The sequence below is a fragment of the Haematobia irritans genome, chromosome 1 (assembly GCF_050003625.1).
Source record: "Haematobia irritans isolate KBUSLIRL chromosome 1, ASM5000362v1, whole genome shotgun sequence".
In the NCBI taxonomy this organism is placed as follows: Eukaryota; Metazoa; Arthropoda; class Insecta; order Diptera; family Muscidae; genus Haematobia; species Haematobia irritans.
This window is the reverse complement of record NC_134397.1, coordinates 197,741,863-197,755,207: the sequence shown is the minus strand read 5'-3', so window position 1 is coordinate 197,755,207 and position 13,345 is coordinate 197,741,863. Positions and strand designations below refer to the sequence as shown.

At 32.5% G+C, this 13,345-nt stretch overlaps 2 protein-coding genes across 2 annotated transcripts in view; one reads left to right on the top strand and one right to left on the bottom strand.

Annotated features, from left to right (window-relative positions):
- The first annotated feature begins 2,183 nt into the window (after positions 1 to 2,183).
- Positions 2,184 to 9,625, top strand: Npc2b (Niemann-Pick type C-2b). Its single transcript, XM_075292512.1, has 3 exons — positions 2,184 to 2,410; positions 6,992 to 7,108; positions 7,179 to 9,625. The coding sequence occupies exons 2-3, from the start codon at positions 7,027 to 7,029 to the stop codon at positions 7,571 to 7,573; spliced, it is 477 nt and encodes a 158-aa protein (XP_075148627.1). The 5' UTR covers positions 2,184 to 2,410; positions 6,992 to 7,026; the 3' UTR covers positions 7,574 to 9,625.
- CCHa1 (neuropeptide CCHamide 1) overlaps positions 9,480 to 13,345 on the bottom strand; it is a 42,403-nt gene continuing 38,537 nt past the window's right edge. Inside the window, exon 4 of the mRNA XM_075292511.1 lies at positions 9,480 to 10,400. Coding sequence (XP_075148626.1) covers positions 10,020 to 10,400 — 381 coding nt within the window. The 3' untranslated portion in view covers positions 9,480 to 10,019. The remainder of the gene's footprint in view (positions 10,401 to 13,345) is intronic.

Here is a 13,345-nt window from a genome sequence, read left to right as displayed (position 1 = left end):
GACTCCAAATCGCAATGATAAACAAAATACGACGGCCAAAGCGCGATCCCGGAGGCTGTACACGACGATGCTGACGAAGTTTGACTGCGTGGTAATGGACGACGAAACCTACGTCAAAGCCGACTACAAGCAGCTTCCGAGACAGGAGTTTTATACGGCAAAAGGAAGGGGAAAGGTAGCAGATATTTTCAAGCACATAAAACTGTCAAAGTTCGCAAAGAAATAGCTGGTTTGGCAAGCCATCTGTACCTGTGGCTTGAAAAGCAGCATTTTCATAGCTTCCGGGACTGTCAACCAAGAAATTTACGTGAAAGAGTGTTTGAATAAACGTCTGCTGCCTTTCCTGAAGAAACACGGTTGTTCCGTACTGTTTTGGCCGGATTTGGTATCTTGCCATTATTTGGCATTTTGCACACTTAACTGCACTACTAATTGTACTCCTAGTGCAAAATTTCAAACAAATTGGGCCAAAACTCTGGCTTCTAGGACCATATTAGTCCATATCGGCGAAAGCTATATATGGGAGCTATATATAAATCTGAACCGATTGCAATCAAATTTTGAACACTTAACTGCACTACTAATTGTACTCCTAGTGCAAAATTTCAAACAAATTGGGCCAAAACTCTGGCTTCTAGGACCATATTAGTCCATATCGGCGAAAGCTATATATGGGAGCTATATATAAATCTGAACCGATTTTCCACACTTGACCAGACTGCTAATTGTACTCCTAGTGCAAAATAGCTACAATGCTAAATCTACTCCCTGTGCAAAATTTCAACCAAATTGGGCCAAAACTCTGGCTATTAGAACCATATTAGTCCATATCGGGCGAAAGATATATATGGGAGCTATATCTAAATCTGAACCGATTTCAATCAAATTATGCACACTTAACTGCCCTACTAAATCTACTACCTGTGCAAAATTTCAACCAAATTGGGCCAAAACTCTGTCTTTTAGGACCATATTAGTCCATATCGGGCGAAAGATATATATGGGAGCTATATCTAAATCTGAACCAATTTCAATCAACTTTTCCACACTTGACCAGACTGCTAATTGTACTCCTAGTGCAAAATTTTAACCAAATTCGGCCAAAAATCTGGCTTCTGGGGCCATATAAGTCTATATCGGGCGAAAGATATATATGGGAGCTATATCTAAATCTGAACCGATTTCAATCAAATTTTGCACACTTCACTATACGACTAAGTGTTATGTTTGCACAAAATTTCAAGCAAATCGGTATAAAACTCTGGCTGCTGGGTCCATATTTGTGCATATCGGGCGAAAGATATATATGGGAGCTATATCTAAATCTGAACCCATTTCTTCCAAAATCAATAGGATTCTATTCTGACCCAAATTAGGAACACATGCCAAATTAGAAGCCTATTGGACTTAAATTGCGACCTAGACTTTGATCACAAAAATGTGTTCACAGACAGACGGACGGACGGACAGACGTCCGTGCCAAAGACACCATGTGTCTATCTCGTCTCCTTGTGGGTGTTACAAACATATGCAATAACTTATAATTCCCTGTTTCACAGTGTTGCGCAGGGTATAAAAATCTATGGAGTGCAGTAGTTTATTGTTAGGTTAGGTATAGTGGGAGCCCAATATTTCAGGCTCACTTAGAATATTCAGTCAATTTTGATACCACAGTAGTTTACTTCTCTCTTATCACTGAGAGCTGCCCGATTCTATGTAAAGCTCACCACATTGCTGTGAAACCACTTAGAGAAGCTTTGAAACACTCAGTAATGTCACCATCATCACTGAGGTGGTATAATCCACCGCTTAAAAACTTTTTGGTGTTTGGTCAAACTGGATTTGAACCCACGACCCTGTGTATGCAAGGCAAGCATGCTAACCATTGCACCACGGTGGCTGCCATTGTTGGTATTAGGCCTGTTTTCTTTTAGTACTTGATTCAACATTGGCATGAACTATCCAAAACATTGTTGCACTGATGTTCTATCCAGTGCTAAAAGAAAACAGCCCTATAATTAGGAATCTTTCGGCCAACATCTTGTTTTATTTGCTTATTTGTTGTTTTATGTTCATCATCGTAACACTGTGCCGTTGCGACTACAGCTCGTTGTATTGTTTGATGGGTAGATATGCTTTGTAACTGACCATAGGAAAAGTCTATATAAATAAAGAAGCCAAAACTGTTTAAAGCTTTAGTTAACTTTGGGCTATCGTTGAGTTAATGCTATTATCGAATACGAAATAAAACGCGGCGGACGTGTGAATGCTTCAAGTGCGAATCTCTGAACTATAGAACGGAAAAAAATAAATATAAAAAATTAACCATTGTGTATGAGAAGCTTTTTTTAAGACTTGTGTGTCCAACTAGTTTTTCTTCATCTTGTGCACCACAATCATTTCTTCTTTGGTAAATGCAGTTTTGGTTTTTTTTTTTGTAAATGCTTAAGAAACTTGAAATAAGTTGGTATAATATTTGAAGTGATTTTAAAGTGAATTATGCAATGTTCGTGTATGTGGTTCAATGTTCGCTCTCTTTTGCTCAAGGAGGTCATGGGGTTTTTCACTTCCTGTGATTTTTTTTGTGCTACGCATGCGTGTTTTAACTATCCAATTGATAATTGGTCTTCAAATCAGGAACAAGGTCAATATGTATCCTATGAATAGGCATCTACATATAATCTGTTCAATGAAACATAAAAAAATAAACAAATTATACTCAGATCAAGTCAATTAGTGTGTTCATCTTCGGCCAATTAAGTAATTATTGCTAATTATTATCTCTCACGATACCTCGTTTGATGTAAAAAGAAGCGTGCAAGGGAATAACGACACTTAACCGATTTTACTCTAAAACATATAAGAAACGACTGAATACATAAAAATTGGAGTTTTAATCAGGGCTGTGGAGTCGAGTCAATTTTGCTCGACTCCGACTCCAGCATTTCTTATTAGCCTCGACTCCGACTCCAGGTGGTGTACCTAAATCTCATTTTAACAGTATTCAAATTGTAATTTTAAGGTGTAGTGTTCCAAAAGTAGACCGATATAAGTACTCTATTTTGCCATATGTGTTTATATGTCGAAAAGAACACTAATTTTAAATTTTGATACGACTCGACGACAAACCTCAGCATTTTAGGGATGTAACGAACTCTACATTTTAATTTCAGGTCAATAAATTAAAACACGACAGAAGACTATATAGAGACCACATAAAAATATGGCTAAATAACAACAATCTCCAGAATATGAATTTATAAAAACACAAAATTTAAACAATAATTAGGTTTCCAGAAGTTTAAGAAATAAAACCCTGGTATTGGTCTATATAGGCATTTTATAAAAAATAAATCTATATAAAATAGAAACACTAACAAAAAAATACCCAAAAATCAAAATGTCGGGCTAATCAGATAGAAAGTTTAGATGTTAAAAAAATCTAATATGTTGGATATATAAAACAGATTTAAACTGGCAAAAATTAGGACGGGCGGAATTTCAAATAACCACTACCATACAACAGATGACAAACTTTCTCCCAAAAGGCCGGCTCAGATGGCACGTTGGCAGAGATTTAGTTTGAAATTACAGCTTCCAGGGACATCGGGAGTATAAGGAGATTTCTCAAGTAATTATGTAGGGCCATGTTAAGCTCAATGACAAGGGACCTCCTTTTTATAGCCGAGTCCGAACGGCGTTCCACATTACAGTGAAACCACTTAGAGAAGCTTTGAAACCCTCAGAAATGTCACCAGCATTACTGAGGTGGGATAATCCAACGCTGAAAAACTTTTTGGTGTTCGGTCGAAGCAGGAATCGAACCCACGACCTTGTGTATGCAAGGCGGGCATGCTAACCATTGCACCACGGTGGCTCCCTCCACTGGGCTATGTAGCTGTTATTGTTATCAGTAGACAATTATCACAACTCACAACCAACGTAAAAAGTCAAACAGTTATATTTATATAGCATAGTTTTCGGCGCCCACGAGCCGGTTAAACAAATTTTATTTAATGGAAACATACATTTAGTTGAGCGCCGTGGAGCAATGGTTAGTACGCCCGCCTTGCATACCTGGGTTTGATCCCTGCTTCGACCGAACACCAAAAAGTATTTTTTTGTTTTACATATACGAGTATTCCAGATATGTTCGAAAGATTCCGAAAAGATGTTCAATATTACATACTACTATATTAAATGTTTACTATGAAAATGTAAAATATGTCTTATTAAAGATTTAAAGCAGGAAAAGAACAGTGCTTGATACAAATGAAATGGACTGTTTTGATGGTTGAAAAATATTTTTTTATTGAAAAAAAAAAATTTGTAACAAACTAATTTTTTTGGTGTTAAAAGTTTAAAATTTTCGAAGAAATTCAAAAGAAAAACGTTGTCGGTATACGTTTTCCAAAAAGTTTTTTCTTTGCGTGTACATTTAAGATGTAATTCTATTTTAAATTTATGTTTTGCGTACTACACACAAAAAAATTTCACGAAAATTTTTCCAATTAAAATTTTAATTGAGTTTTAAAAAATATTCAATTAAAAATTTAATTGATTAAAAAAATTTTTTAATTGAAACAAAAATCAATCACAAAAATGATAGTATCAATTAATTTTTTAATTGGATCAATTAACTTTTTAATTGACCTTCAATTAATTTCTTAATTGATACTATCATTTCTGTGATTGAAGACATTTCAATTAAAAATTAATTGGATCAATTAATTTCGTGATTGAATCAGAAAAAAAAATTTTTGTGTGTATATACAAAGACACAAATTAAGTTTTCTGCTAGTTTTCGTCACGAAACATGAGCGTATTATCATCAATTTAAATTCTCCTTCAATTAGAAATTACGCCATTTTTCAAGTAAAATTTGTGTTTAAAATTAAGTTTTGAAAGTCCTCCCCTAATTTTGAAAGCTTATTCAGAAAATAAAAGGTTAACGTATTTCAAGACGATTTCATTAATTTTGAAGAATTAACAGGTTGGCTGATAAGTCCCCGGTCTAACAAAGAAAAACACATTTTTTTTGTCAAAATTCGTTTTTATTATTCAACATAGTTCCCTTCAAGAGTGATACAACGATTATAACCACCTTCCAATTTTTTGACACCATTTTGGTAGTACTCCTTCGGTTTTGCCTCAAAATAGGGCTCAGTTTCGGCGATCACCTCTTTAATGCAGCCAAATTTTTTCCCTGCGAGCATGCTTTTGAGGTCTGAGAACAAGAAAAAGTCGCTGGGGGCCAGATCTGGAGAATACGGTGGTTGGGGAAGCAATTCAAGGCCAATTCATGAATTTTTGCCATCGTTCTCAATGACTTGTGACACGGTGCGTTGTCTTGGTGGAACAACACTTTTTTCTTCTTCATATGGGGCCGTTTTGCCGGTGCGTTGTCTTGGTGGAACAACACTTTTTTCTTCTTCATATGGGGCAGTTTTGCCGCGATTTCGACCTTCAAACGCTCCAATAACGCCATATAATAGTCACTGTTGATTTCCCTTCTCAAGACAATCGATAAAAATTATTCCATGCGCATCCCAAAAAACAGAGGCCATTACTTTGCCAGCGGACTTTTGAGTCTTTCCACGCTTCGGAGACGGTTCACCGGTCGCTGTCGACTCAGCCGACTGTCGATTGGACTCAGGAGTGTAGTGACGGAGCCATGTTTCATCCATTGTCATATATCGACGGAAAAACTCGGATGTATTACGAGTTAACAGCTGCAAAAACTGCTCAGAATCATCAACATGTTGTTGGTTTTGGTCAAATGTGAGCTCGCGAGGCACCCATTTTGCACAGAGCTTCCGCATATCCAAATATTGATGAATGATATGACCAACACGTTCCTTGGATATCTTTAAGGCCTCTGCTATCTCGATCAACTTCATTTTACGGTCATTCAAAATCATTTTGTGGATTTTTTTGATGTTTTCGTCGGTAACCACCTCTTTCGGGCGTCCACTGCGTTCACCGTCCTCCGTGCTCATTTCACTATGCTTGAATTTTGCATAACAATCAATTATTATTGATTTCCCTGGGGCAGAGCCCGGAAAATCATTATCAAGCCAAGTTTTTGCTTCCACCGTATTTTTTCCCTTCAGAAAACAGTATTTTATCAAAACACGAAATTCCTTTTTTTCCACTTTTTTCACAATAACAAAAGTTGCTTCACAAAAGACGCTCTATCTCACAAACTAATTGACTTACAGACGTCAAATTTTGACACGAATCATTTGAAGGTTGGTACTATATAAAAATATGCATATGCAAATGCATTTAATACTAGCGACGCCATCTATGTGTCAGACCGGGGACTTATCAGCCAACCTGTTATTAAGGGCAGTTTGGCCAGAGTCCAAAAAAGAATCAATAAAATGTTTATCAACTTTTGATCAAATAAAATATCTTTATATTAGAAAAATGCGTCTTCTATATTTTGTTCAATGTACTTACGTGTCAGAACTTTATTGCTCAAAATTTGTTAGTTAAAATTAATCCGACACGAAAATATCTTCCATTTTCTTTTTGTTAACTGACAGTTAAAGCCTAAAGGAGCTACATAAAAAATAGCCGTAAATAATATACTCCGAACCTGTGAAATATGTGATTTTGTAATTAATTATAGTATTTAACTTTCGCAGCATATTACCTTAAATTATTGTATTATAAATTTTGATTTGTCTTACCCGACTGATTGATGTTTAACATACATGCTCAATAATCAGATAAAAGTTGTAGTTAAAAATAGCTGCATTGAAATTGTCTGTACCCTAACTAAAAGCTATTAAAAACGTATTTAAATAATTTTCACTATAATTATTTAAATACCTATTTAAACCATTGTTTATTGCTTATTTTAATTATCAGTTATTCTACCGATATACATTGGGTTAAACAAACACCTCTGCAAAAAAACTAATCTGAATAAAATTTTGAAATGTCATTCTAATACTCGTTTTAATTTTTATTTTAATTCCAGTTATAATTTCACTGTACTAAGAAAAACCAACCAACATGAAAAGCTACATCTACATAACCTTAATTATAGCATGTGCTGCTGTCTCTATGGCCACAACAGTTAAAAATTGTCCAAAAAGTAAGATATATATTTTTTCAATTAAAAACAAAAAAAACATTTATTATATAAAAATGTTCTTTTATTTCAGCCAAAGCCCGCCTTTTGGAAGATGGTGATGTGACCATCTCCAGTTGTCCCAAAAGCAAATGTAACCTGAAACGTAATACAGAGGCCAGCATAGAAATGAAAATTATACCCAATCGTGATTTTAAAGAACTAAATTCCGATATTCAAGGTATTATATTAGATGTACCCTTGCCCTTCCCTGGATATTATGGTACCAGTGCTTGTCCTCATATCTACGATGCTGAGGGAAAAAACCAAGTTGGTTGTCCCCTTAAAGCCGGAGAAACTTATATCTATAAGAACAGTTTTAAAATATTACCCATTTATCCAACTGTAAGTTTAACCATACATTGGGGTTTGGGTGACAAAGAGGGTGATGCAGTGTGTTTCCAGATACCAGCAAAAATTAAGGCTTAAAACCAAAAAAGAAATAACTTTATATAATAATATCAATTAAGATAAGTAATTTACTTTAGTTATAGCTCAGAGATATTATTGGACTAGAAGCTTTTCGATGAGCAAATGTATAGAAGGCAAAGATAAATAGCAAAAGGGTGTTCTGCGTTGAAACGATGGCTATTAATTTAAAAATTTAATAGAGCCCCGGAATTGATATTTTAAGCACCTTTTTAAATTTCAATTAGAATACTTTGTAGCTTAAAGATATTTTAGGGAAGAATTATGTGTGCAAGCCCTATTTATAATTTAAGGTAAAATTCCCGTGGCATTGCTTTGCTAGCTAAATATTGACTTTGAATGAATTTAGGAATTAATATTGATAATCCACGATATATCATGAGTTAGTGTTACTATAGACTATCAGAATGTGTCCGAATTGTATATGTGTGCATAGGTTATATAGTTAATCCAGATGCACTCAATTTTATTTAAATTTCCTGGACCTAACAAACAAATAATGAGAATGTATTTTAAAGAAATTATTGGATAGAATTTCTTTTTTCCTAATCTAATTCCAGTGAATCTTGTTAAATAGCAATAAAAATATAGATGTATTCACCAAATCTTTAATATTTTCAAAATGTATATAGACACAACGAATTGATTATAATGATTGGTGCAATACGTTGAATTGAGTTTTTCAGAAAAACGTTAAGTTGTCAATGTGTGCAGAGAAAATCTGCTTCATTTTCATTTAAATTAAATTGGAAATTTATCTATTAAAAGTCCTAAATTAATCTGATGTACCATTTAATTAAATTTATTGAACAAAATTAGAAATATTAGTGTCGAAAATTTATAACATCTCATCATACAATAGATTATACGTAAACGATAGCTTATGCATCTATGTTATGTGGTGCAATGGTTAGCATGCCCGCCTTGCATACACAAGGTCGTGGGTTCGATTCCTGCTTCGACCGAACACCAAAAAGTTTTTCAGCGGTGGATTATCCCACCTCAGTAATGCTGGTGACATTTCTGAGGGTTTCAAAACTTCTCTAAGTGGTTTCACTGCAATGTGGAACGCCGTTCGGACTCGGCTATAAAAAGGAGGTCCCTTGTCATTGAGCTTAACATGGAATCGGGCAGCACTCAGTGATAAGAGAGAAGTTCACCAATGTGGTATCACAATGGACCGAATAGTCTAAGTGAGCCTGATACATCGGGCTGCCACCTAACCTAACCTAACCTAACCTATGTTTTAAAATATAATCCAAATTGATAACAGAATTTCTATTCATTTCCTATGCGGAGACAGTAAAAGGCTTTCAGGAAATTTACAAGCAATTTATGTGTGCGGAAGAAATTATGAAATTGCTTTGCCACATAGAAATCGCGAAGTTGTCGAAATAAAATCAGTTTTTATGTAAATTTTCCAGTTGTAGTTTGTACTAACTCATGAGAATCATGAATGAAGAAAATGCCATAATAGAAATTTATTACTTAATTTCCATTTAATATATATATAAATTAACTCATTTTGCCGCTGAATTAATAAGCAAATCTCAAACAGGTTTTAGTTTTGTTTATAGAATACTATAAAAAATATTAACGACCAATGCCATCGAATATAATTTTATCCAGAACATTCCCCTCTTAGCCAATTATTTTCTTTGCGTAAAATGCATTTTAAGCTTATTAATGTGATATTTTAATAAATTCATTTCATTTTCATATCAAAAATAAGCTGCTTAATTTACATAAATACAACATCATTTGGGGGTAAAGGGTCAAAGCGAATAGTTTTTTTTTGTGTTATAATAAAATCAAAAATTCGTTCAAAACAAGAGAAACAATCTCAATCTATATAAAACAACAACCCCCCCTCACCCCTTAATGTAGAAATATGTAAATCAATGTATACAGAATTTTTACACATTTATTTTAGGTTTTTTTCTCTTATAGTTTGTCATAGGTATTAATGCCTCCAGCCATGGACATTAATAGCCCAAAACAATTTGTAATTTTTTTTATTTAAGTGAATACAGTTTAAATTTATTTAGTTTAGTCTTAAATTTGTTTGACATTTTTTTTAATATGTGTATATATATCTATATACAAAACATAATAAATTTTGAAAAAAAAAACTGAAGTGTTTAATTTTTTTCTGACGGCTTTATGTTAACATCATTTGTGTATTGTTTTTATGTGTTTTTTTTTATCAAATAGGCAATAATTACAATTTAATAATATGTGATTTTTAACATGCAAATATTTATTTTTTATTTTGTCTTAAAATTGTCTTTATTGACATTTTCCATATTGAATATTTTTTTCAAAAATTTTTGTTTGCATAAAAGAGGAAATATCTAAATGAGTCTCTTGTTGCCTTAGTGGGTTTCTCTTGATATTGTGGATAGTTGTTTAAAAATATTTTTGTCAATATTTTTTTTTGTTGTATTTATATATAATCGCCTGTGTCATCTAGATTATGATTAGGACCATTTTCCAAATCATTAAGCCATTTATCATTGGCCACTGGATAACGTCTAAAATTGACTAAGGGCAAACGTCTCCATCTCTCACTAATATAAGCATCGCTAACTGGACCCGTTCTATGTACCGGCTGAATTAGATGAGATTGTGCAGTAGCTTCTTCGGACATACGATGTTTTCCATTTGCATTTAATTGTTTCAATAGAAGATTTTCCAATTTCAATACTTTTTCATTATTCATTTCATTACTTAGATCATTTTGCGATTTTACTGGATCTTGACCCGGATGTGGGGGAATGGTGTCATAGGAATTTTTAACATGATCCTCTGAACTTTCATACGAGGGCTGTAAGAAAAAACAAAACAATTATATTGGATTTATCACAGGAAACAATTTTGCAATTGAAATTAAAAAATCAATCAAAAAATGAAAAAACCTATCACAGATAGAGCATCAATCTTAGAAATTAAAAAATATAACTAATTAAACATTTTACAGATTTCTTCGATACTTTTTGTAATGGATTCAATTAAAAATTTGAATGATATTTATAGCAAAATTCAATTAATATTCTAATAGAGTCATTCATTTAATTATTATATTTTTATTTATTCATATTTATAAACCTTTTGATGAAATAATTAATTCTTTGTAATTTTATGAGTGTTCATATGATTTAACACTTTCTTATGTATTTTACGATTATAACTACAATTGGTTATTTATTGGGATTTGAGTACAAATGTAGACATACACACAGAAAAAAATATCACCAAAATATTTCCAATTAAAAATTTTATTGAAATTGTGATTCAAAAAAAAAATTATTTAAAAATTAAAAAAAAAACATATCCATAATATTTAACTGACTTACTCTTCCGAATTTGATTAAAAAGTTACATGTATCAATTAATTTTTTTATTGAAAATTTAAAAATTGCAATCACTGACTTAATGTTTCTAGTTTAATTAAAAGGTTAATTAAAAAGTTAATAATAATTTTTTAATTGAAAAAGTTTCAATTTCAATCAATTTTTTAATTGGGAATATTTTGGTGATATTTTTTCAATATAATCAGTTAAAAAATTAACTGATACAACTAACTGATACAACTAGCTAATCAAATTAAAAAATAAAAATAATTAAGAAAATGATTGAATGTTTTTTTTCACTTTTTTTATTATAATAATAATTGTCACAATTAAAATTTGAATTAAATTAAAAATGTTTTCCAAATAAAAACACATATAATCAAAAATATTAAAATCGTTAAATTTTGGCTCAAATCCAAAAAAATAAAAACAAGTAAGGTAAGTCTAAAGTCGGGCGGGGCCGACTATATTATACCCTGCTCCACTTTTTAGATCTAAATTTTCGATACCATATCACATACGTCAAATGTTTTGGCGGCTATATATAAAGTTTTGTCCCAAATACATACATTTAAATATCACTCGATCTGGACAGAATTTGATAGACTTCTACAAAATCTATAGACTAAAAATTTAAGTCGGCTAATGCACTAGGGTGGAACACAATAGTAGTAAAAAAATATGGGAAACATTTAAATCTGAAGCAATTTTAAGGAAACTTCGCAAAAGTTTATTATCACTCGATATATATGTATTAGAAGTTTAGGAAAATAAGAGTAATTTTTACAACTTTTCGACTACGCAGTGACGATTGTACAAGGAAAATGTTCGTATTTTAACCATTTTTGTCGAAATCAGAACAACATATATATGTGGAGCTATATCTAAATTTGAACCGATTTCAATCAAATTTGGCACGCATAGCTACAATGCTAATTTTACTCCCTGTGCAAAATTTCAACTAAATCGGACCAAAAAATTGGCCTCTGTGGTCATATGAGTGTAAATCGGGCGAAAGCTATATATGGGAGATATATCTAAATCTGAACCGATTTCAACCAAATTTGGCACGCATATCTACGATGCTAATTTTACTCCCTGTGCAAAATTTCAACTAAATCGGAGCAAAAAATTGGCCTCTGTGGTCATATGAGTGTAAATCGGGCGAAAGCTATATATGGGAGATATATCTAAATCTGAACCGATTGCAACCAAATTTGGCACGCATATCTACGATGCTAATTTTACTCCCTGTGCAAAATTTCAACTAAATCGGAGCAAAAAATTGGCATCTGTGGTCATATGAGTGTAAATCGGGCGAAAGCTATATATGGGAGATATATCTAAATCTGAACCGATTGCAACCAAATTTGGCACGCATAGCTACAATGCTAATTCTACTCCCTGTGCAAATTTCAAATAAATCAGAGCAAAAAATTGGCTTTTGTGGACATATGAGTGAAAATCGGGCGAACGATATATATGGGAGCTATATCTAAATCTGAACCGATTTCAATAAAATTTGGCACACTTGACTATACTACTAATTGTACTCCTAGCGCAAAATGTCAAACAAATTGGGGTAAAACTCTGGCTTCTGGGACCGTATTAGTCAATATCGGGAGAAAGATGTAAATATATGGGAGCTATATCTAAATCTGAACCGATTTCTTCCAAAATCAATAGGGTTCTATTCTGAGCCAAAACACATACTTGTGCCAAATTTGATGGCACAAACTAAAACTGCGACCTAGACTATGATTACAAAAATGTGTTCATGGACAGACGGCTATATCGACTCAGGAGCCCAGCCTGAGCATGTTTGCCAAAGACACCATGTGTTTATCTCGTCTCCTTCTGAGTGTTGCAAACATATAATACCCTGTTCCACAGTGTGGCGCAGGGTATAAAAAACAATACTTTCAAGATCGCTAAATCGTATAAAAATTACAATAAATATAATTCATCTAAAAGGTGAAATAATTATAAATAAATAAAAAAGTAAACTCAATTAATTGTTGGCAAAAATCAATTAATTTGTTAATCAAGAATATTTATATATTTTTTTTAACTTCCAATTAATTTTGTAATTGGTACGGTCATTTTCGGATTAAGGCAATTTCAATAAAAAAATTAGTTGGATCAAGTAATTTCTGATTGAATCAGAAAAAAAAAAATCTTCGTATAAAAAAAATAATTATTACCGTCCTAATAGAAACTTTTTGTCGGAAATAATGACTTTATTTTTGTGGCAAAAATCAATTCATTTTTAATCAAGAATAGTTATCTTATTTTTTTAAGTTCCAATTAATTTTGTAATTGGTACTGTCATTTTCGGATTAAAGCAATTTCAATTAAAAAATTAGTTGGATGAATTAATTTCTGATTGAATCAGAAAAAAAAATTTTCTTCGTATAAA